Raw genomic sequence first — 23607 nt, forward strand, 5'->3', positions numbered from 1 at the left:
GATACGCCGCTGCTCTACCACCTGAGCTATCGTGACCTCGATCCACTCGGACATCAACTCCTCCATCTCAACCCACCTTATTTGTTTTGAACCTTTGAAAAATGGCCAAAGGAGGGAAAACTCATAAGGTGGGGTTGAGATGGGGGAGTTGATGTCCGAGTGGATCGAGGTCACGATAGCTCAGGTGGTAGAGCAGCGGCGTATCTAGCCGAAGGTCGTGGCTTCGAATCCCTCTCGTGCCATTAACTTTTTTTCATCTCAACTAAAACCCTTAATTAATTGTCAATCGTAATACACTTCCCCCTTTTTCCCCAAAGATCCATCCCTTCCAGCCCTCTTGGGCTCTCTAGTCTCTTCTCCGCCAGCTCTCGGAGCGATTACACGTCCTATCGCCCTATCTCGCCAAAGTGTTGCGCCATAGTAATTCACCTCCGTGTAAGATCGCCGCTTCTTAAAGTTTTCCTCGCCACGCGAATCCCCACGGATTCCCCTTCTAATCGACATACGATCTTCATCTCCGCGTGCGTCCCATTTCACGACCGCATAGTCCCCAAACCTCCCATCGCTATTTCATCTCCATCCATCTACCATCATTATAATCCCGCGAACGAATCATCCTTTCATTATTCCCCGAAGACTCCATCATCTCACTGGCTACTACCTGGATTGCATCGTCTCAATCTCATCGCCACTGGATTGCATCATCCTCAACGACGATGCAGGAACCAGGACGGTATACCGGCCTAATCATCGCCGAACGACGCACGATATCGCATTCAGGAGACATTCACCGCTTTCCCGTCTTCATCGCCTTTAGACCGTCGCCTTCACATATCCAATACGATCATCGGCCATCTTGTAAGCCATAGAAATTTCATTAAACAGTGAGTCTTCAATTACTCCTTTCGTTCATTATTTATTCCTTCTTCTAACCATTCCTAAACTAACATCCCTTATTCAATCGGGAATCCTCCATTCCCGTTGGTGCCGACACAATCTTCTTATTAAATTCACTAATTTCGTGGTCCGCATGACCAATTAAAACTTTACAATTAATTAAGGTTTTTAGTTGAGATGAAAAAAAGCTAATGGCACGAGAGGGATTCGAACCCACGAACCTTGAAAAATGGCAAAAGGAGGGAAAACTCATAAGGTGGGGTTGAGATGGGGAGTTGATGTCCGAGTGGATCGAGGTCACGATAGCTCAGGTGGTAGAGCAGCGGCGTACTCAACTAAAAACCTTAACTAATTGTAAAATTTGTAATAATGAACAGAATCCGCAAGACCGTGGGTTATGTGGAACTTTCCCGTTCAGAATAAATCAACTCTGGCATGATTTATGTAACTGTTGCAATACCAAGGAAGACCTTGAACATATAATGCACTGGCTGTCTTACCATGACCAAAGGGAAGAAATATGACGAACATTAATCCGGATCTATATTTCAAGTCGGGTTGAGAGATTAATAAATTATAAATATTCATTAACCTTGAAAGATCCTGTAGTGTGTAGAACAATTTCGGGTTAATTAAATTTTTTATTTGTGTATTTACAGTGTATTTTATTTATATGTACAAAGCCCATTTGTTGAGGGCATGCACTTAGCCTTGCAGACAATTGCGAAAGCAAAGTGAAAAAATAGTTCGTCCTAGATTTATAGGTGATTTGCTAGGGGTGGCTAGGGATAGGGGTAAAAGAGGCGGCCGCAAGGCTTATTGCACCTCGGCCTGAGTAGATCTATTGTTCTCACTTGTTTTTTATAACTGGCCAGCTTGAGGTTATTAATCAGCCTCCATAGCTTTACCAGCGGCTCCTAGTGTAGGATCTTGCTTGCGATTTTTCCTGTTCTAGTTCCAAGAACCTGCTCTTACATAGAATGTGTTCTGCGGTCTTCTCCTCTTCCTGGGAGTATCTACACAGTGTTTCTTTTGTCTGTACTATCCGGTGCATGTGCTTTCTTAAGTGCACTGCCAGGAGTCCAACCAGAATCCTGGTCCGGTTGCGGTTACCTTCAAGTAATTCTGTTGTCCTTTTATGAATATCTTCGCGTTCCTCATACCTGTGGTATATTCCACCATGGACTCATTCAGGATCCATTTTAAGATGCCGTTTTGTGGCAGGATGCTAAGCCCCAGTAGGTTCAAGCCCATTTTTTGATAAAGTGCCTTCTCTCTCTCCGGGGGTGGTGAAAGGCATGGTTAAAAGGCAGTGCTGGAAACAACAAAACTGCATTTTTCAAGGCACATGTATGGATGTGCCCTTTTTAGGGCACTTCTGTACTTGGTTAGTATTGGACCACCTCGCTAGCCAAGGGATGTGACAAGTCCATGCATGTAAATCTTCCTGGTGTTCTTTCCAGAACACTAGGCGTCTGAGAAGTCCCGTTGGGGATAGGTCCTGACGTTAAAGGTCCTCATGGGTCTCAACACCCATGAGTAAGGATGGAAACATCTGCCCTGCCAGGAGTCCAACCAGAATCCTGGTTCTGTTGCGGTTGCCTTCCAGTAATTCTTTTGTAAGTTTTGCATATGGTCCTTCTATGAATCTCTTCCCATGCCTACATGTGGTATTGTTCCATCAGGATTTGGACTCATTAAAGATCCATTTTAAGATGCCCTTTTGTGGCAGGCCACAGTTCAGGACACAGAGGGTCGATGTTGGCTCCCTTGGCCAACCTGTCAACCTTTTCGTTGCCTCCATGCCCCGAACGTCCAGGGACCCCGCCAGGGTCAGGTCGTTAGTGTCACTGACTTCCATCAGGGCCTCCATGCTGTTCCGAATATTCTTTGCCTTCCCCTCGCATGAGCCCTAAGTGCTGCCTGGCTGCCAAAGAAAATGGCATCTTCCGGGAATGTAGTCCTAGTCTTTTTATTTTTCTGGCGCATTGTTCAATCCCTATGATTTCAGACTGGAAAACAGTAGCATATTTACCTGGGTTTACCGTCAGTTCGGTCTTTGGTTTCATCATAGCTCAAGTGGTAGAGTAGCGGCGTATCAAGCCGAAGGTCGTGGGTTCGAATCCCGCTCGTGACGCTGACTTTTTTATCCCAACTAAAAACCTTAATTAATTGAATTTCAAGACTAAGTTTGCCAAAATTTTATCAATTCTGTTAGAGGAGGTTCACAACTTTCAATATCAAGTACCATCCGAAAAATAACCCAAGCATCTTCTGATGTATTTATTTTTAAATACATTAATTTTTTTAATATGAACTTCACTAGCACCTCGGAAAAAATCTATCCAAAGTCCATTGTGTTTCGAATGAATGCCCTATAAAATCAGTGACACGGCAGGGTCAGCCTCCATTTCGAGAAGCAAAGCATCCCAAAACATTGACGGTCAATATTGAGGTGCAAAAACCACTACATTCCAAAACCACTGAGTCTCCTGGCGGGATGCTTCCTCTTCGTAGAGAAAGTTACTAGGATGACTTTTGAGCTGATATTGTTCACGATGTCTCATCCCGAAGGGGCTTTTGATTGGGTAAAACAGTCTGTAGTTGGATCGGGTTTTTGAATCCAATAACAGATTTCTTCGATTATTTTGCCACGATTCGACGTTAACATTCAACCGTGGTCAATTATTGATCGGCCTGTTATACGTCGTCCCACCTAACCTCGGTCCGTCGACCCCGCGTTTATTTCTTTTTCGATTATCTTCTGGCAAGGGACAATTTCGCGTCAGCAGAACGTGTGGAAAAAAGTGATGAAGGAAATAAATTTTCGCGGAGTCGCGAATAAGCGGGTCCTTGCGCCGTCACGGCGTGGAATTTGCCGTTAAGCTTTAAGAAATTGATTCTCATTTTGGCAAAAAAAATCTATTTTTCATTTTTCAAACCGAGCCAGATTCGTTAAACTTAGTCGACTAATTTGATCAATTGGGGCAACTAACAATTCCCGACTAGTTTTCCATCTCTTTCATATTGTTCTACGATTCTATTTTCGTACTTCCGGCCGATTTAATTAAAATCGTCCACCAGGAAAGTCGCACGTTTGTTTTTTAAGCTTCTAAAACAAAAACAAAGGCTATTTTGTTAATTTACCACCTCTTGGCAACCTTGCATTGTTCTAACCCTTCCGCCCCCCCACCAAAAAAATAAAATAAAAATCTAAAACCTGTTGATATTGCTTGGCTTATTCCTAGGTAAATCCATTGTTCAATTGCAAATAGGTGGTATTTTCAATTGCAAATCATCATCGTATCCAGGGCATGGAAAATTCAAAATTGCCTGCTAAATGATACGGTAATTTTCAAAAGTTCTCCGAGGAAAATAATCACTATGTCGCAATGAGCTCAAGGATGGCGTTCGATTTCCCAAAGGTTCGTTGATGGCAATTAACGTTTTATAACATGTGATTACTGTCTGTTGCTAAGTCTTACTTATTGCTACATGGCGAATAGGGGACACTGGACAGGCTTGGTAACACGAGCTTATCGTTTAGGGTTGAAAATGAAATAATAGACTTAATGTGAGTGTGGCTAAATTTGTGGGTCATTTGATGAAAAACGGGGTCAAAATGTGCGTGGTTAATAAAACTTCTCCATCGTGGCTAATCAAACTGATCGGTGTTCAATGATGTCAAAGTAGCTAATAAAACTGATGGTTGTCCAATGACATCAAAGTGATTAATAAAACTAGTCCATTGTCTAATGACATTAACGTGGGTATGGCTAATCAAACTGGTCTAGTTTCAAATGATATCAAGTGTGCGTGGCTAATCAAACTGATGGTTGTCCAATGACATCAAAGTGGTTAATAAAACACCATTGTCTAAAGACGTCAAAGTGATTAATAAAACTTGTCCATTGTCTAATGACATTAACGTGGGTATGGCTAATTAAACTGGTCTCAAATGACATCAAAGTGGGCGTGGCTAATTAAACTGATCGTTGTCCAATGACATCAAAGTGGTTATTATAACTGGTCCATTGTCTAATGACATCAAAGTGGTTAATAAAACACCATTGTCTAAAGACATCAAAGTGGTTAAAAAACTTGTCCATTGTCTAATGGCATCAAAGTGGTTAATAAAACTTGCCCATTGTCTAATGACATCAAAGTGGTTAATAAAACTGATCCATTGCCTCATGACATTAAAGCGGTTAAAAAACTTGTTCATTGTCCAATGACATCAAAGTGGTTAATAAAACACCATTGTCTAAAGACATCAAAGTAGTTAAAAAAACTTGTCCATTGTCTAATGACATCAAAGTGGTTAATAAAACTTGCCCATTGTCTAATGACATCAAAGTGGTTAATAAAACTAATCCATTGCCTCATGACATCAAAGCGGTTAAAAAACTGGTTCATTGTCCAATGACATCAAAGTGGTTAATAAAACACCATTGTCTAAAGACATCAAAGTGGTTAAAAAAACTTGTCCATTGTCTAATGATATTAACGTGAGTATGGCTAATTAAACTGGTCTAGTTTCAAATGACATCAAAGTTGTTAACAAAACTCGTCCATTGCCTCATGACATCAAAGCGGCTAAAAAAAACTTGTCCATTGTCTAACGACATGAACGTTGGTATGGATAATCAAACTGGTTTATTTTCAAATGACATCAAAGTGGGCGTGGTTAATAAAACTGATCGTCTTCCAATGACATCAATGTGAGCGTGGCTAATCAAACTGATTGTTGTCCAATGACTTCAAAGTGATTAATAAAACTAGTCCATTGTCTAATGACATTAACGTGGGTATGGCTAATCAAACTGGTCTAGTCTCAAATGATATCAAAGTGTGCGTGGCTAATCAAACTGATGGTTGTCCATTGACATCAAAGTGGTTAATAAAACTTGGCCATTGTCTAATGACATCAAAGTGGTTAATAAAACACCATTGTCTAATGACATCAAAGTTGTTAATAAAACTAGTCTATTGTCTCATAACATCAAAGTGGTTAATAAAACTTGTTCATTGTCTAATGATATCAAAGTAGGTGTGACTAATCAAACTCTTCCATTGTCCAATGACAACAAAGTGGGCGTGGCTAATCAAACTGATCATTCTCCAATGACATCAAAGTGGTTCATAAAACTTGTCAATTGTCTAATGACATCAAAGTAGGCGTGCCTAATCAAACTGATTGTTGTCCAATGACATGAAAGCGGGTGTAGCTAATCAAACTGCTCCATTGACATATGGCATACATCAAAGTGGGCATGGCTAATCAAACTGACGTCATCCTATGACATCAAAGTGAATAATAAAACTTGTTCATTGTTTAATGACATCAAATTGGGTGTGACTAATCAGACTCTTCCATTGCCCAATGACAACAAAGTGGTTCATAAAACTTGTCAATTGTCCAATGACATCAAAGAGGGCGTGAATAATCTATTGTTCAATGACATCAAAATGACTAATAAAACTGTTCCATTATCCAATAAGATCAAAGTGGCTAATAAAACTTGTCTGTTGTCTATGACATCGAAGTGGGCGTGTCTGAATCTTGTTGGGCATGGTCAGGTTTTGTTTATATTTTGTTCGTATCTGGTTTGTTTATGTGCTGCTTAATTTATATAGTAAAATAAATAATGTTTTTATATCCCGACTGTTAAAAATACTGACGTGTAATAACTACTCCACTAATTCCTAATTATTTTGATACGATTACAGTATAATGAGTGCGCTTGCGAGTAAATCATTTAGTTATGTTGGCATGTTATGAATGTGTGTGTTGACGTGTCAATTTCTGGTGTGTAGAAAAATATAACTAATTGAATGTAATCTAACAGTGTTGATGCAAATACTTAACCACGGGGTGCTTGATTTAAGTCCCGCCGGTTGGTTCCGGTTTTTGAAATTTTCGAGGGTTTTGCCATGCCGCCCACTCCGCCGTTCAAGGTTTACAACTGGTTTAGGCACTTTCACTCTTCAATGGGTCAGCAGTGCTTCCTCGGTCCTCACAACTGACACGGTGTGTTGAATAACGGGCGATTATCCCAAGGAGAGGAGGATTATCCTGGATTTTGCAACTGCATCGAAAACCCCGACTGCTCGGGGTCAACGGCCCCCGATGGCCGACTCCAAGAAGGTCGGGCGGGCGAAAATAAGACGTTTCCCGGATTAATTACGGGATTTATCATCAGTGGGAATATAAAACCAGATAGATGATAATTAAACCTAGTTTCATGCAAACTAAACAATTCGAATCGTCCCACCTCTTGGCATGACTGACCCACGGGCAAATGACAAGTACTTCATTCAAGTGTCGCTGTTTAAGGCAAACATTGTCCTATGGCAAAATTTTTATATACACTCATTGCAAAATAGAGACATTTTTGTATTTTCTATACTGAAACATATTCGGGCAAGAGTTAGATATCTTAGACACATTGAATTTGTCCCTTGGTCCGCCTGGTATCGCTGTGTGCAAAATCGAGTTTCCTTGTTGGGTAATGTTACTACCAAAGCAGGATTAAAAACCCACGTATATGTTGAACTGAACAGGAAGTGTGAAATTTTATGTATTTTTTCTTGGTTGTTAAAATAGATCAATAGCCTGTTTTATCCCGCATTTTTTTAATGCCAAGTGAGCTCCTTTAAGCAGATTTAGACGGGAATAAATCGTTCAGATTTCGTTCCGCGTTTTTTGATTTAAAAAAAAGTAAAACCGACTGGTCGGCCTTCGTAAATGATTTTGATCTAAAATTACGCTTCCAAATTTCAAGGTTTTGTTATTCAGTTTTGGTAAACAAAGCAGGACTTCTTCCAACGGTTAACATGCTATTTACGTTGTCACAGCCTTTAATAATTACATAAGGGCGACAATTTATGAAAAAAAAATCTACCCAGTTGATCGTTACACAATTCGACAAAATTGGTCAAATCCTCTTTCTAATGACGGCTGTTTTTTATGTTTTAAAATTGCCTATGGAATATTTAAGAGAGAATATCACCCCGAGACCGACCTAGACCCCGTTTTGCCCACACGGCACTCTTATCTAACAAGATTGCAAAGAAAAAATCTACGCTGGCAACACGTCTATTAGTTATTTGTGAAACCTTTGTTCTATAACAGACATTTCAACATTCACGCCCACTTTTTCCAGCTTTTACGCCAGGTTGATGCAGTTATGGAATACATTCTCAGTAGTGGTCTATTTCGAGAGGTTTGAGTCTAGGAGGACTTTTAAACCGGTGGTGACCTCTGCTTGAGCACAGTTCTGTGTCAAAGCAGCGAGATCAAACGGACCTAGATCAGTCTGAATTGATAAAGGATAAATTATGGTTTCAAACTCAGCGATAACGGTAGTTACGTTATTTTAAACGACGAGACCAGGCGGACCAATAAGCCATGTTAAACACTAAACTAAGCTGATAAAGACTATATTCAGGGGCGTCGGTTGCTTAGGTTCAGTGTAAGGTAAAGGTACTTTTATGGAAAAAAATAGAAACTTAACAAGGGTACGACCAGGTTGATCTGTCATGGATTTGGACCTAACTTTTTTGGTGATTCTCCACTCCAAAATATCGGATTCGTATCCGCGCTTCTTGTGAATGAGCCGTGGTTTCGCCAATTTTTTTTTTTTGCAACTTCAAAACTTACGTACGTTTTAGCATCTTTAGAGACCCTTAAATATAATTTTGTTTGAATTTAAATTTATCGATTTTTTCACCCATTCCGATTTTTAAGAAAACGTATAAACTAAAATATTAATAAAAATTATAAGTATAAATTAAATTTAATTAAAAGAGCATATATCGTTATTTAGAGATTAAAAAAAATTATTTTTATTATCTTTGACAAATAATTATCCTATTTTGTGCATTTTCTTATATAAATCTTTTATATATTTTTATGGTCTTTAAAAAGCTACAATCTTCTTCTTTCAAATAGGTATGTTTGACGTTAAAATCTTTTTACCAGTTTTTGAATTATATTCCAATAACGACTTCTTATTGGAAAAATTTTAGGGGTCAAAAAATCGATACAATTTGAAACTTGCAATTTTCCGGATTTTAATATTTTTATTTCGCCGTTCTACTTACCCAAACCAATTATGTGAACATATCATTTTACAGCATTTTTGATGTAGATTGAAATAAAAATGTAGTAAAAGCAGTCTGTTTATCAATAGCCAAAAAAATTCTAAAAACCATTTTTTCTCCAATTTAACCAAACAATTTTCAGGTAAAATAGGTCATTTTTAAAAAAATTAAAACTAATATGGAATTTCATTTTACCACCTCTAGAAAACCATAGAAATTTTGAAATAAAATTTTTTATTTGAATTTAAATGTATCGATTTTTTTGAACCCTAAAATTTTTCCGATTTTTAAGAAAACGTTGTATAAACTAAAATATTAATAAAAATTATAAGTATAAATCAAATTTAATTAAACGAGCATATATCGTTATTTAGAGATTTAAAAAATTTATTTTTATTATCTTTGACAAATAATTATCCTATTTTGTGCATTTTCTTATATAAATCTTTTATGTATTTTTATGGTCTTTAAAAAGCTACAATCTTCTTCTTTCAAATAGGTATGTTTGATGTTAAAATCTTTTTACCAGTTTTTGAATTATATTCCAATAACTTCTTATTAGAAAAATTTTGGGGGTCAAAAAATCGATACAATTTGCAAGTTGCAATTTTCCGTATTTTAATATTTTTATTTCGCCGTTCTACTTACCCAAACCAATTATGTGAACATATCATTTTACAGCATTTTTGATGTAGATTGAAATAAAAATGTAGTAAAAGCAGTCTAAGTTTATCAATAGCCAAAAAATTTCTAAAAACCATTTTTTCTCCAATTTAACCAAACAATTTTCAGGTAAAATAGGTCATATTTTTTTAAATTAAAACTAATATGAAATTTCATTTTACCACCTCTAGAAAACCATAGAAATTTTGAAATACATTTTTTTATTTGAATTTAAATTTATTGATTTTTTTGAATCCTAATATTTTTCCGATTTTTAAGAAGTCGTTTTGGGAATCGGATTGAAACGACATTAATTCAAAAACGGCTGAAAGGTATAAATTTTACCTACCTTTAAAGAAGAAATACATAAAATAAGAAAATATTTTTATCAGGAATTAACTTCTTACCACCTCTAGAAAACCATAGAAATTTTGAAATAAATTTTTTTATTTGAATTTAAATTTATCGATTTTTTGAACCCTAAAATTTTTCCGATTTTTAAGAAGTCGTTCTCGGAATATCGGATTGAAACGACTTTAATTCAAAAACGGCTAAAAGGTATAAATTATGCCTACATTTTAAAGAAGAAATACATAAAATAAGAAAATATTTTTATCAGGAATTAACTTCTTTTTTAAAATTTTAATAATAGTCCGATTAATGTTTGATAGAGTTATAAAATGCATTTGACAATTTTCTTTAAAAATAATTATCGACCTCGAAATTATCAGTCAAAAATTAATTTACACCGATTTCCGCGAAAGTCGATATCTAACGTTAGAATCACGACAATGAGGTGAAATTCAAATTTTGACCATTTTTTGACCTACCTTGTTTACAAATTTTTTTTAAATATGCAAAAAAAGGAGTATTTTGTAGACTTATCTTTTTAAATCATACCAAATTAGAATATTCTGCGTCATAGGACTTTTTTTAAAAAGAAGTTATACGTTTCTTGAGTTTGAAAGTTATCACCACCACCCCTCTATTGTATTATAACATAATACATAAAATTATAACATAATTACAACCATTCATAGCTTTATAAAATTCAATAAATTTCTAATTAAGCCCAATCATATGTTGATAATAAATATTTACATAAAAATGGGCGAAGATCACTCTTGTCAAAGGTTTAAAAAAAAAAAGCACGTGACAATTTTTACAAATTTTACACCAGAGCACAAAACCCGTCCCAATTTTCACCAGTTCATTTTTTTTCTGACTGTATCAGACAGAAGAACAAAAAGAAAATGAAGGAACAATAGAATTCACTCATTGGACTCAAACAATCCAAGAATCTCGTAACAAATTTCGGAAGGAAATGAGTTACAGAATGTGTCAAAGGAAGAAGGAAAAAACTGCGAATCCTAATAGGATTCTTAACAGGACACAGCAAACTAAATGGACACTTAAATAAGGTTGAAATAATCCAAGACGGTACAAGCAGATTCTGCAAGGAGGCAGAGATACTACTAACAAACTGTGGTGCTACAATTGCCAGGAGGAAGTGTTTTGGGACAATGTGACCTAGAAGAGATTCAACCACTGAAACCAGGCCTACTAATCAAATTGCTTCATGAAATAGAACTCACCGGTGTGCTTTAGGCAGAGAAATCCCCCATTCCCTAATAGCTATTAAGGTGCCCCTATACTATCAAGCGGCTTGATCAAATGCTTGAGTAAATCGATTGTATCAAGCGTGATTGATAGTGTACAAACCTGATTGACGCTTGAAAAGACGGTGATTGATAGGAAGTTTGAATGACTCAAGCAGATGATCAAGCGGCTTGATAGTGTAGGGCAATTTTCATCAAGCATTGCGTCAGTCACTCGGTGGAAGTCATGGCGTCCACTACCGAAACCGCGCTTCCTGAAAACTCGGAGCGGGAGTTCATCAGTTCGTTGCTAGATTTATATCGTGATTGTCCAGAATTGTGGAAAGTAAAGGGTAACTCGACGCATCGGCTCAAAGGAGATTTAACCTAATAAACAGAAAAAACCTAGATAATGAAATTGTAGCAGCGACAGTCAATGACCTGATACTTCTAAGGAGCAGGATTGAGTCTACTGCACTGAACTAGGGTACTAGGAAAGTACAATAAGCCAGAAGGCTGCAGTGCCTGGGGAGTACAAAACCTTGCTTCCTAGCATCCTCATCCAACAGCACCTATCAATGGCGGTTGGGGCGGCCTGATCCATGCTGTGGAGCAAAAGGAAAAAAACATTTGTAACAGTATTATCATTTTTTATGAAGGTTTTATCGAGGTGCCTGTTTCTATAAGATACCCACCCACCCTGGGAGTCATGGCCCACTCTATGGAACCACGGCGACAACGGGTGGTATAATGTGGTTGAGACTCGAGACCCCGAAATGGCTCACCTCGTGTTCTCTTCCGCGGCCCCTTTTTCTCAATCCGAATTCCTTCATTCTATCCTGTGACCCCTCCTAACCCTTGGTTACAATGGGGGTATCCGGGCACAAAATAATGGTGCAGCCCAGAGGGCGTGGCAACCTCTCTAAAGCACAAGCTGTCTTATGTCGGCCTGAGGGTCGGCAGGGGCGAGCCACACGAGGGCCAGTGCACCAGATCCTGTCTGCAAAGACGGGGGAGGGTTGTTTGGCCATCTGTACCCCGAATTGGGAACGGATTCGTGGTGGCTTGTGGTGACGCCCCTGGCGGGAACTTAGACAGAGGCTGTCTTCTATCTGGGACCTTTCGTGAAGCTTGCGTATGGCCAATGTATTACCCCCCGTTCCTCACGGGAGACGTTGCGACCGGACAAGCACGTGACAATTTTTACAAATTTTACACCAGAGCACAAAACCCGTCCCAATTTTCACCAGTTCATTTTTTTTCTGACTGTATCAGACAGAAGAACAAAAAGAAAATGAAGGAACAATAGAATTCACTCATTGGACTCAAACAATCCAAGAATCTCGTAACAAATTTCGGAAGGAAATGAGTTACAGAATGTGTCAAAGGAAGAAGGAAAAAACTGCGAATCCTAATAGGATTCTTAACAGGACACAGCAAACTAAATGGACACTTAAATAAGGTTGAAATAATCCAAGACGGTACAAGCAGATTCTGCAAGGAGGCAGAGATACTACTAACAAACTGTGGTGCTACAATTGCCAGGAGGAAGTGTTTTGGGACAATGTGACCTAGAAGAGATTCAACCACTGAAACCAGGCCTACTAATCAAATTGCTTCATGAAATAGAACTCACCGGTGTGCTTTAGGCAGAGAAATCCCCCATTCCCTAATAGCTATTAAGGTGCCCCTATACTATCAAGCGGCTTGATCAAATGCTTGAGTAAATCGATTGTATCAAGCGTGATTGATAGTGTACAAACCTGATTGACGCTTGAAAAGACGGTGATTGATAGGAAGTTTGAATGACTCAAGCAGATGATCAAGCGGCTTGATAGTGTAGGGCAATTTTCATCAAGCATTGCGTCAGTCACTCGGAAGTCATGGCGTCCACTACCGAAACCGCGCTTCCTGAAAACTCGGAGCGGGAGTTCATCAGTTCGTTGCTAGATTTATATCGTGATTGTCCAGAATTGTGGAAAGTAAAGGGTAACTCGACGCATCGGCTCAAAGGAGATTTAACCTAATAAACAGAAAAAACCTAGATAATGAAATTGTAGCAGCGACAGTCAATGACCTGATACTTCTAAGGAGCAGGATTGAGTCTACTGCACTGAACTAGGGTACTAGGAAAGTACAATAAGCCAGAAGGCTGCAGTGCCTGGGGAGTACAAAACCTTGCTTCCTAGCATCCTCATCCAACAGCACCTATCAATGGCGGTTGGGGCGGCCTGATCCATGCTGTGGAGCAAAAGGAAAAAAACATTTGTAACAGTATTATCATTTTTTATGAAGGTTTTATCGAGGTGCCTGTTTCTATAAGATACCCACCCACCCTGGGAGTCATGGCCCACTCTATGGAACCACGGCGACAACGGGTGGTATAATGTGGTTGAGACTCGAGACCCCGAAATGGCTCACCTCGTGTTCTCTTCCGCGGCCCCTTTTTCTCAATCCGAATTCCTTCATTCTATCCTGTGACCCCTCCTAACCCTTGGTTACAATGGGGGTATCCGGGCACAAAATAATGGTGCAGCCCAGAGGGCGTGGCAACCTCTCTAAAGCACAAGCTGTCTTATGTCGGCCTGAGGGTCGGCAGGGGCGAGCCACACGAGGGCCAGTGCACCAGATCCTGTCTGCAAAGACGGGGGAGGGTTGTTTGGCCATCTGTACCCCGAATTGGGAACGGATTCGTGGTGGCTTGTGGTGACGCCCCTGGCGGGAACTTAGACAGAGGCTGTCTTCTATCTGGGACCTTTCGTGAAGCTTGCCTATGGCCAATGTATTACCCCCCGTTCCTCACGGGAGACGTTGCGACCGGACGACAGCATGTAAGCGTTGAGGACGCCATGATCATGCTACAGTCCCTCGAATGCGTAAGTAAGCGATTGGAAAAGGGTAGTGAATCGGCGTCTTTGACTCGAGTATGCTTTGCGTATGACCGGCGTGGTACCCTTGGGGAAGCGAAGGATCGGACCACCTAGGCTAGACCTATGGCGTCCCTCGAATGCGTGCAGCAGCTGTAGGCTGAGCTCGATAAGAGAATTTTTACCGTAGACAGTGCTCATCTAGGGGGTGTAGCAATCCCACTATAATCCGAAACCGCTGTCGGGGCGTTCCCGAAAGTTTCTACGCTAGAGGAACCTCTACAGTCAGAGAGATAGAGTCGCCTTCTCTATCTAGGGAGTACGCGAGGGGGGGCGCGCTGATGTATTTCGGCCCGTTAGCCCCTCGCGTGCGGCGTACGACTCGACGCATAATGCGGGCCCAACCATTCGGAGTGGACAAGCGGAGAGCGTGGCTACCGACCCTTAAGGGCCGGGACACCACTACACCAATGCTTCGGCGGTAACTCTTTTCCGTCGTATGCAGAGGTGCGTCAGCTCTCATCTTGAGAATCAAAACGTCCGATAAGGCCATGAGCCAGGTGCGGACGTTAAAGATCCTCTTGTCTTGTTAACTAAGTTAGGGCGAATGGGGATAAACCCCCTGTCGATAAAAATCAATATAAATGAGTTCTTTAGCGAATCTCTCCCTCTAAATGTGTCTGGCGTTTGTACAATATAAATTAATAACGTAATATTAAACAGATGGATGGTCAAATCGACTGAACGTATAAACGAATGAATCGCTTTTATTCGTAGTGAATTGGATGAAAAAAATCCCAGTTTTTGAAGAAAAGCATCCACAAAATTGATAAAAACTAAGCAAATTGTAGCAATGTTTTGCTGAAATAAAACGATGTCATGTATGCTGATGACGTTAATAATAAGTGCTTAGAAAATCAGGAAGCGTTAGATTATACACTTTCACTGTTATCAATGATCAACCTGTTTTAATAACTGATGATGCTCCACTTCACGGCTTCCACTGATGAGGGTCGAGGGAGTTTTGACCGAAAGATTGAAGGGTTGATTGAAGCACGCTTGAAGCTCCCATCAATCGGAGGTTGAAGCATTTGATCAAACCGCTTGATAGTGTAGGGGCACCTTTAAAGGGCGCGGCATATTACACCCCGACCAATCTACTTCTACGTTCTTATCTCAAACCAAGTCGGCGGATATCTGGTGAACAACAATCAAAAATACCATCCTTATCATTCTAAGGTCACAGTGCAATTTAATCAAAGCCGAACATTTAAAAACACCGATACTGGGCATTTTAACACATGGGGGGGGGGGGACATTTTACTTGCATGCAAATCCTTCTGTTTCGCAATCGAGATTTCGTATCGGACGGGAAAACAGCGAGACCGTGCGTACTAATTAGCCGTCTTGACGACGAGGAAAAAGAATACTGGAACAAACGTGTCATTATCTTTTTTTTTAACGAGAAAAATTAGCTTGTACTTTTGTCATCGTGGACTTTGACGTAACAGAAAGGTTTTTGATCCTCGGGCCATCGTTGGAGGCTTGACAAAGATTGTACTCTTATCCAATCTAAGATTGAGTAAGGATCGATTGCATATGGTTCAGCCAGTGAAAAAACACTTGAAATCATCAATCCAATTTTTCAAGGCCTGAGAATGGCTATTGGTGCCTTTCGTACTAGCCCGTAAACAGCATACACGTTGACCCAGGTGAACTCCCAATAAAACATAGACGTCGCATGTCTGACCTCTTCTATTTTGCCAAAATCCTATCCACACCCCATCACCCTCTCCATTACTTTTTTACAAATGGACGCCCTCTTACAAACTTTCCTGACTGGCACATCCCACGTTTTTCCTTCCCACTAAGAATCCACATACTAACAGATTACAAAATTGAAGTCCCTCACGTCCAAAAATCGCCTACATCCCCCATTCCCCCATGGACCCTGCCCACTCTTTCCATTTGCTACTCACTCTCATCTTACAATAAGGATCGTACCCCACTGTATATATTTAAGAATGAATTCAGAAGCAGTTTTTGTTTTCACTGACGGATCCAGGTCTGAGGATGGAACTGGATCTGCTGTTGTCTGTGAGTCACAAGTATATCCGCCTACATCTCCATTGCTTTAGTTTTACTGCTGAACTCCTAGCTATACTCAAAGCAATTAACATCATTAATGGGTCCCGTACCACCCTAATTATCTGTTCAGACTCTCTTTCAGCACTCGCCACACTAAAAAACACATTCTCCCTAAACCCAGACATCTACAATATTCTTGCAAAGTTAAAGCAATATCAAGACGAAGGTGTAGAAGTATTATTCAAATGGAGGCCACGCTGGAATAACTGAAAATGAGAAAGCGGACCTGGCGAGAGAGGCAGCCTTGAGTGGTATTCCTCACGGAGGGGTCCCCTTCAGTGACCTCTGCTATCACTTTAGGCGGCTCTGGGGGGCATGGAAGTGTGAATGGAGTGCCTGCACATGAAACAAGCTCCTCGCAATAAAGAAAGATGTAAAGAAATGAGAATCCTCTTCTAGACCCTCCCGAAAAGAAGAAACCCTCCTAACCCGGCTTCGAATTGGTCACTCCCGACTCACCCATAGATTCCTCCTTGAAAGAAACCTATATGTCCACTCTGTAAAACTACCATCACAATATCCCACATCCTAATAGATTGTCCTTTATACACCTCTAAAAGAACCCTCCATCAGATTCCCAAAGACCTCCAACTAAGCAACAACTCAACATCAATAAACAAAATTTTTAACTTCTTAACAGACATCCAACTAATTGATAAAATCTAATATCCCATCCCCTCAACTCTTGTTTCCTTTGCTGGTTCCCCATGTTGGCGGTGTGGTGCGGCTGACTTCTGGCGACGCCCGCGCGGGACCTCGGGTGCTGGTCGGTCTTGGGCTGGATTGAGGGGTGCCGCCCCGGACTCTGAGGTCAAGGAATCTCCAGCGAGCTTAGAGGTGATTAGACACCGACCCTTCCTCGATAAAGTCCTGCGCGCAATATTAAGACTAAAAGCATCAGTTGCAAGAGAACCGTGGGGTTCCGTTCTTTCCAGGCCTGGGGCTGCCACTACGCCGGGGTCTGCGGGGGCCTCGCTCTGAGGGGGCCGGGCTGCGCCGTTGACTTGCAAAGACTGAAGGCTTAATGACCAATAAGGTTGCAGCCTTTAATTTATTAAAAAAAAGATTGTATATACGAAACATACATGAAAATACTTAAACTGTTAGAAAAATTAGAACTACGTTGGTTAGACCAAACAGGTAATAAATCTTAAGTTTTTCCACCACTAAATTGGCGTATATTTCTACATGTTCCCTTTTAAAATTACATGGATTTTACGAGGAAATTAATAAATAAATACATAGCCTTGGAGTTACGATCACCCCCTCAATTACACTGGTCAGACCATCCGAAAAATAAAATATCACATGCGAAGCTTGCTCTCTGTAAAACCTGGGCCCAATTGATGAAACAGGAAGTGGTTTCGATCCACTTGAAATTTAATGTATTCAACTCGGTATGTCAATTATCTGTTACGGTTGCCATGGGGCTACCAACAATACGAAGAAGACGAGAAATTCCAAAGATTTTTAGTCGTAAGTTATTTGCTCTTCTTAACCCTACACCAAACTATATGATTTATTTAGAAACTACTGACCTGATTTACGTATATACTTCAAAACCTTCAATTCTAATTTATTTTCAAAATTTTAAAGTTATCAGGACCAAGTCCTCCTGGTATGCCCGATGGCTTACGCTTGCTTCAATTAGAGAAGCTTCCTTAGAAACAAGGACGCATCGGGATGATTGCTTATCTGGGCTCAGTCCTCGCTTAAGTTTTCCTTATTGAAAGACCTGACTCACCCCCACACTTTTTTTTCATTGGACACCAGGAACTGGAGGAGTTCATGCCCCCCTGAGCACTGCAGCTGTACTGCTTATAGTACTTTATCCCTGGTTCGATTTTTGGGGGCTCTCGACACGAGTGTTTATTAAAAAGCTACGTTCTTTTTCTTTAAAGGTAAGTAAAATTTATACTTTTCAGCCGTTTTTGAATTAAAGTCGTTTAAATCCGATATTCCGAGAACGACTTCTTAAAAATAGGAAAAATTCTAGGGTTGAAAAAAATCGATAAATTTAAATTCAAACAAAAATTTATATTTATATATTATTTTTGGTGTACTAATTTCATTGTTGGTTAAGATAAATCAAATATGTTTTATGACGCAGAATATTCTAATTATGCATGATTTAAGAAGATAAATCAACAAAATATTGCTTTTTTTGAGCAAATTTTAACAAAAATTTTGTAAACAGAGTAGGTCAAAAAAAGGTCAAAATTTGGATTTCACCTCATTGTCGTGATTTTAGCGTTATAAACCCCTTAGATATCGACTTTCGCGGAAATCGGTGTAAATTAATTTTTTGGCTGATAATTTCGAGGTCGATAATTATTTTTAAATTATTATTCAGAAATCGTGAGATGCGGTCTGGTGTGATGTAGGTTTCAGAAAAACATTTTCTTTATCGTGCCAACGTTTCGATCTTNTACTTTTTTTGGAACATTGATCAACAGATCTTAATGAATGCCATAGTTTAGAATGCCTTTTTTTAAATTACTGTCTGATACTTTGATTGATTATAAAAAATATATTTTGCATTGTATAAATACACTTTTTTCCACATCCTACATGTATTTGTTAAATGTAAACAATGTTTGTAAATCCCAGGCCCTGAAGATGATCTCAATAAAGATCGAAACGTTGGCACGATAAAGAAAATATTTATTCAGAAATCGTGAGATGCGGTCTGGTGTGATGTAGGTTTCAGAAAAACATTTTCTTTATCGACAGGACACGCAAGAATGGCACAATTACACAGAAGACAAACACTTTGAGCCCTGAAGATGATCTCAATAAAGATCGAAACGTTGGCACGTTATAGAAAATGTTTTTCCGAAACCTACATCACACCAGACCGCATCTCAGGATTTCTGAATAATTATCGATTAACGGTCACTAATCACTACACATTATTTTTAAAGAAAATTGTCAAATGCATTTTATAACTCTATCAAACACTAATCGGATTATTATTTTTACTAACAAAATGAGGTTAATTTCTGACAAAAATATTTTCTTATTTTATGTATTTTCTTGTAAAAATCTTTTATATATTTTTATGATCATATGTTGTTAAAAAGCTACGTTCTTCTTTAAAGGTAGGTAAAATTTACACCTTTCAGCCGTTTTTGAATTAAAGTCGTTTAAATCCGATATTCCGAGATTGACTTCTTAAAAATCGTAAAAATTGTAGGGTTCAAAAAATAGATAAATTTAAATTGAAATAAATAACTACAATTAATTAAGGTTTTTAGTTGAGATGAAAAAAGTTAATGGCACGAGCGGCATTCGAACCCACGATCTTAGCCGAAGATTGTGGGTTCGAATCCCGCTCGTGCCAGACTTTTTTTCATCTCAACTAAAAACCTTAATTAATTGTAATGTATTAATTGGTCAAGCGGACCACGAAATTAGTGAATTTAACGAAATAAAAAATTTTATTTCAAAATTTCTAGGGTTTGAGGAAAGAGATGGTAGGTGAGGTGGTAAAATGAAATTTCATGTTTTAATTTTAAAAAATTTTGTGACCTATTTTACTTGCAAATAATTGGAAAAAATTGAAATTGGAGTAAAAATGGTTTGTAGAAATTTTTTGGTTATTGATCAATTTTACAGCTTTTATTACATTTTTATTGCAATCTACGTAAAAATGCTGTAAAATGGTATATTCACATAGTTGATTTGAACAAGCAGAACAGAGAATTAAAAATATTAAAAAACGGTTTCAGCTTTCAAAAAAAAAAAAAAAAAAGCTTTTGAGTGCCTTCAAAATAGAAGACATTCTGAAGAAAATTCTACTTTTTACTGGAAATTTTTACGAGAAAATACAAAATTTTAGATCACTTTTAACTTAAAGCTTTTTGAAAATCCGTGAGTTCAGCGATGAAAGGGTTCATGCCCGCCAGAGTAAAGCAAGCTGTAAATTCTTAAAGAATCATAAAATCCTACTTGCATTTTATCACCTTGTATTATTTCAATCAGAAAAAAAATGAACTAGTGAAAATTGGGACGGGTTTTGTGCTCTGGTGTAAAATTTGGAAAAATTGTCACGTGCCCTTTTTTTTTTTTTTTGAAAACCTTTCACAAGAGTGATCTTCGCCCATTTTTATGTAAATATTTATTATCAAAATATGATTGGGCTTAAGTAGAAATTTATTGAATTTTATAAAGCTATGATTAGTTGTAATTGTATTATAAGTTTTCTTAAGGAATCTCATTGAAATTTTCGTATCAAGCGAATTTTTCCCTCCGTGCTGTCTTTAGAAAATAGATCAGTCTTTACTAGCACAAGAGTCCGGTGGTCGAATTTTAATTGCTTCAAAATATCATTTGAAAAAACAGCTGATTCCTTCTAACAATTCATGGAGGATTTTTGTATTTCGGTAAAAATTAGTGAACTTCGGATCAATTATGGCTTTTTTTACATAACCCAGGTTCTGATTTTTATAGAGGGTTTTTTGAAAATTTCGAAACTTCAATAATAAAAATAAATCTAATAGATTTCTAATTTGCGGAGAATTTAATATCTATTCTGGCGGTTCAATAGCTGACAGCTGCCTAAATGAATTTTTCTCTTTAATTGGATTTTCTCAGAACAATACCATCGCAAATTTGTTCTCTTTAAAGTCGCGGTCGGGGGTCCGCGTAATCTCGTCCTGTTTTGGTAAAAGCCGAGTTTTGATTAAAGAGCGATTCGCCCCCCCCCCAAAAAAAATTCTCTAAAGACAAAATTTCGATTAATTTATCGATGAGGTTCGCCTATTCTCGCTGTTTTTTTGTCCCCCAGCAAGTCAGCAAATCACGTTTTGCCACTGTCAGCGCTCTTTGCAAGCAGAGCAATACCTAATTATGACCAAAATTTTTAAAAAATAAATTCAGAGAACAAACTACTGATTCATATAGTAAATCTTTCTGAATTTTACTAATTTTTAGCCTTAAAAACACTAATTACTAACGCCTAATGTGTCCTTAAACTGGGAAACTGTTTTACTATTATTTTCTCAATAAACGCTATAAATTAGTAATAAATTTTTTATATTTCTTTTTCGGGGATTGCACATCTTCGCTGTTTTTCCGCCTGGCAATGTCGACAATCAACTAAGAAAAAATGATTTGTGTATTTCTGGTCAAATCAGGAGAGAAGATTTATTTATCTCTATATATAGGTATTTTTTATTTTTAAAGTGCCATTTAGTCACTTTACTTGGGGATACTTTACCGTCTATCCTCGCCGTTTTTCGTCTTAGATCCGAGTCTACCGCACGAACTATAAAATGTTTTTATTGTGTGCAAAAAAGTCTCACCTTTCAGATTGAACCATCCCCGGTCGACGTTGAACGTCAGGTCTTCGAATTCGATATCCATGTCAGCCTGGGTGCATGTCAGGTGACGGACTGGCTGCCCGCGGACGGCGTACACACGGCGAAGCCGACTGGACCCCCTCCTAAAGAAAAAAGAAGGGCGGCTGGCGATGACTCGGCGACCAAGGTCGGTTCCCCGATGGGGTGGGTTTATCGACCCTAACATCTCGCGCGGACGGGAAGAGCGGGTTAAAGTGGTCCGCAAAGGCTCGCTCTTTATCATCGGCCATTCGTTTCTTCGTCAAACTTGACATCTGTACGCGTTTTCCTACTCAAACGTCAAAAGTGATGTTTTTAAACCCAACTAAAATGCACTAACAACAAAAATATATCCTACAAAAACCTGCATCATTATCAACATCATCATCTCATCATGGCACATTTGTCTTAAAGAAATTCTGGATATTGTTAATCGCCCCACTCTACAAGAACATCATCATTGTACACATTTTTTTCAATTAATTAATCTTTATGAAAGGTATTGGTTGAGATAAACTCAATCGGACCACGAACTATAATGGATTGTACACATTATTCTTCATAATCATCATCTACCAACCCAATCATCATCAACTGTATCATAAGATATATTTATCAAGTTCACATCAGATCACTGTAATATGAATTATATGTTATATTGCCATAAATTTTAATCTACAAAAAATTTCATCGCCATCATCATTATCGATTTAATGTTCATCATCTCTACAAAAATCGCCATTATAATTACAATTATACCAAATATTATTCTATATAGTAACATCATCAACCTGTACCATCATTGTTGTAATCATCATCATCACTATCTACAACATCGTCGTTATGATGATAATAATCATGATTATGAAAGATGAATGAAAGAAAGTGTCTGTCTTTAAGTGAATCTATATACTAAACAACCTGTATCATCCTCGTTGTCATTATCATCAACATCTTCATCACGAAAGGATATACAGTTGAATTTTGTGAATCTGAAGTCTAGAACTATCTGTATAATCATCGTCGTCATCATAGCACCATCATCATTATCGCGTTAATTATCATCATTACTACAAAAATCATGATTATAATTACAATTATACCTAATTTTGTTGTGTATAGTGGCATCAACATCATCAACCTGTGTCATCCTCGTTGTCATTATCATCATCAACCTGTACCATCTTTGTTGTAATCATCATTATCAACAACATCGTCGTTATGATGACAATAATCATCATTATGCATGAAAGAATATGGCTGTTTTTAGTGAACGTAAAATCTGTATACTAAACAACCTGTATCATCATCGTTGTCATTATCATCATCATCAACATCTTCATCACGAAAGGATATACAGTTGAATTTTGTGAATCTGAAGTCTAGAACTATCTGTATAATCATCGTCGTCATCATCGCACCATAATCATTATCGCGTTAATTTTCATTATCACTACAAAAATCATGATTATAATTATAATTATACCTAATTTTGTTATATAGTGGCATCAACATCATCAACCTGTATCATAATGTCGTCGTCGTCGTCGTCGTCGTCAATATCATAGCTATTATTATGCAAGATTAAATGAACGAAAGAAAGTGGCTGTCTTTTGTGAACGTAAAATCTCTACACCACACAACCTGGATCAATCAACATCAACATCATCATCACGAAAGATGATCTAATTGTGTTTTCCGAATGTAAAGCCTAGAACTGTCTATATAATCATCGTCAGCATCATCATTGCTCTGAACATCGTCATCAACATCACCGTCGTCGTAGTCATAATCATGTCATGAAATCAAATGAATGAATGAAAATGATTGTTTTTTGTGAATGTAAAATATGTAAACTATACAACCGGTATCATCATCGTTGTCATCATCAACATCTTCATCAGGAAAGGACAATTGAATTTTCTGAAATCTAGAACTATCTATATAGTCATCGTCTTCATCATTATTGCTATTAATATTGGCATC

General features: G+C 38.3%; 1 protein-coding gene across 1 annotated transcript in view; it reads right to left on the reverse strand.

The window, feature by feature from the left end:
* LOC106663239 (ATP-binding cassette sub-family G member 1-like) overlaps positions 1-21702 on the reverse strand; it is a 38072-nt gene extending 16370 nt beyond the window's left edge. Inside the window, exon 1 of the mRNA XM_014387924.2 lies at positions 21586-21702. Within this exon, the coding sequence (XP_014243410.1) occupies positions 21586-21646 (61 nt within the window). The 5' untranslated portion in view covers positions 21647-21702. The remainder of the gene's footprint in view (positions 1-21585) is intronic.
* Positions 21703-23607: the final 1905 nt, after the last annotated feature.

This window comes from Cimex lectularius, unplaced genomic scaffold (genome assembly GCF_000648675.2).
Source record: "Cimex lectularius strain Harlan isolate CLEC.00 unplaced genomic scaffold, Clec_2.1 scaffold330, whole genome shotgun sequence".
In the NCBI taxonomy this organism is placed as follows: domain Eukaryota; kingdom Metazoa; phylum Arthropoda; class Insecta; order Hemiptera; family Cimicidae; genus Cimex; species Cimex lectularius.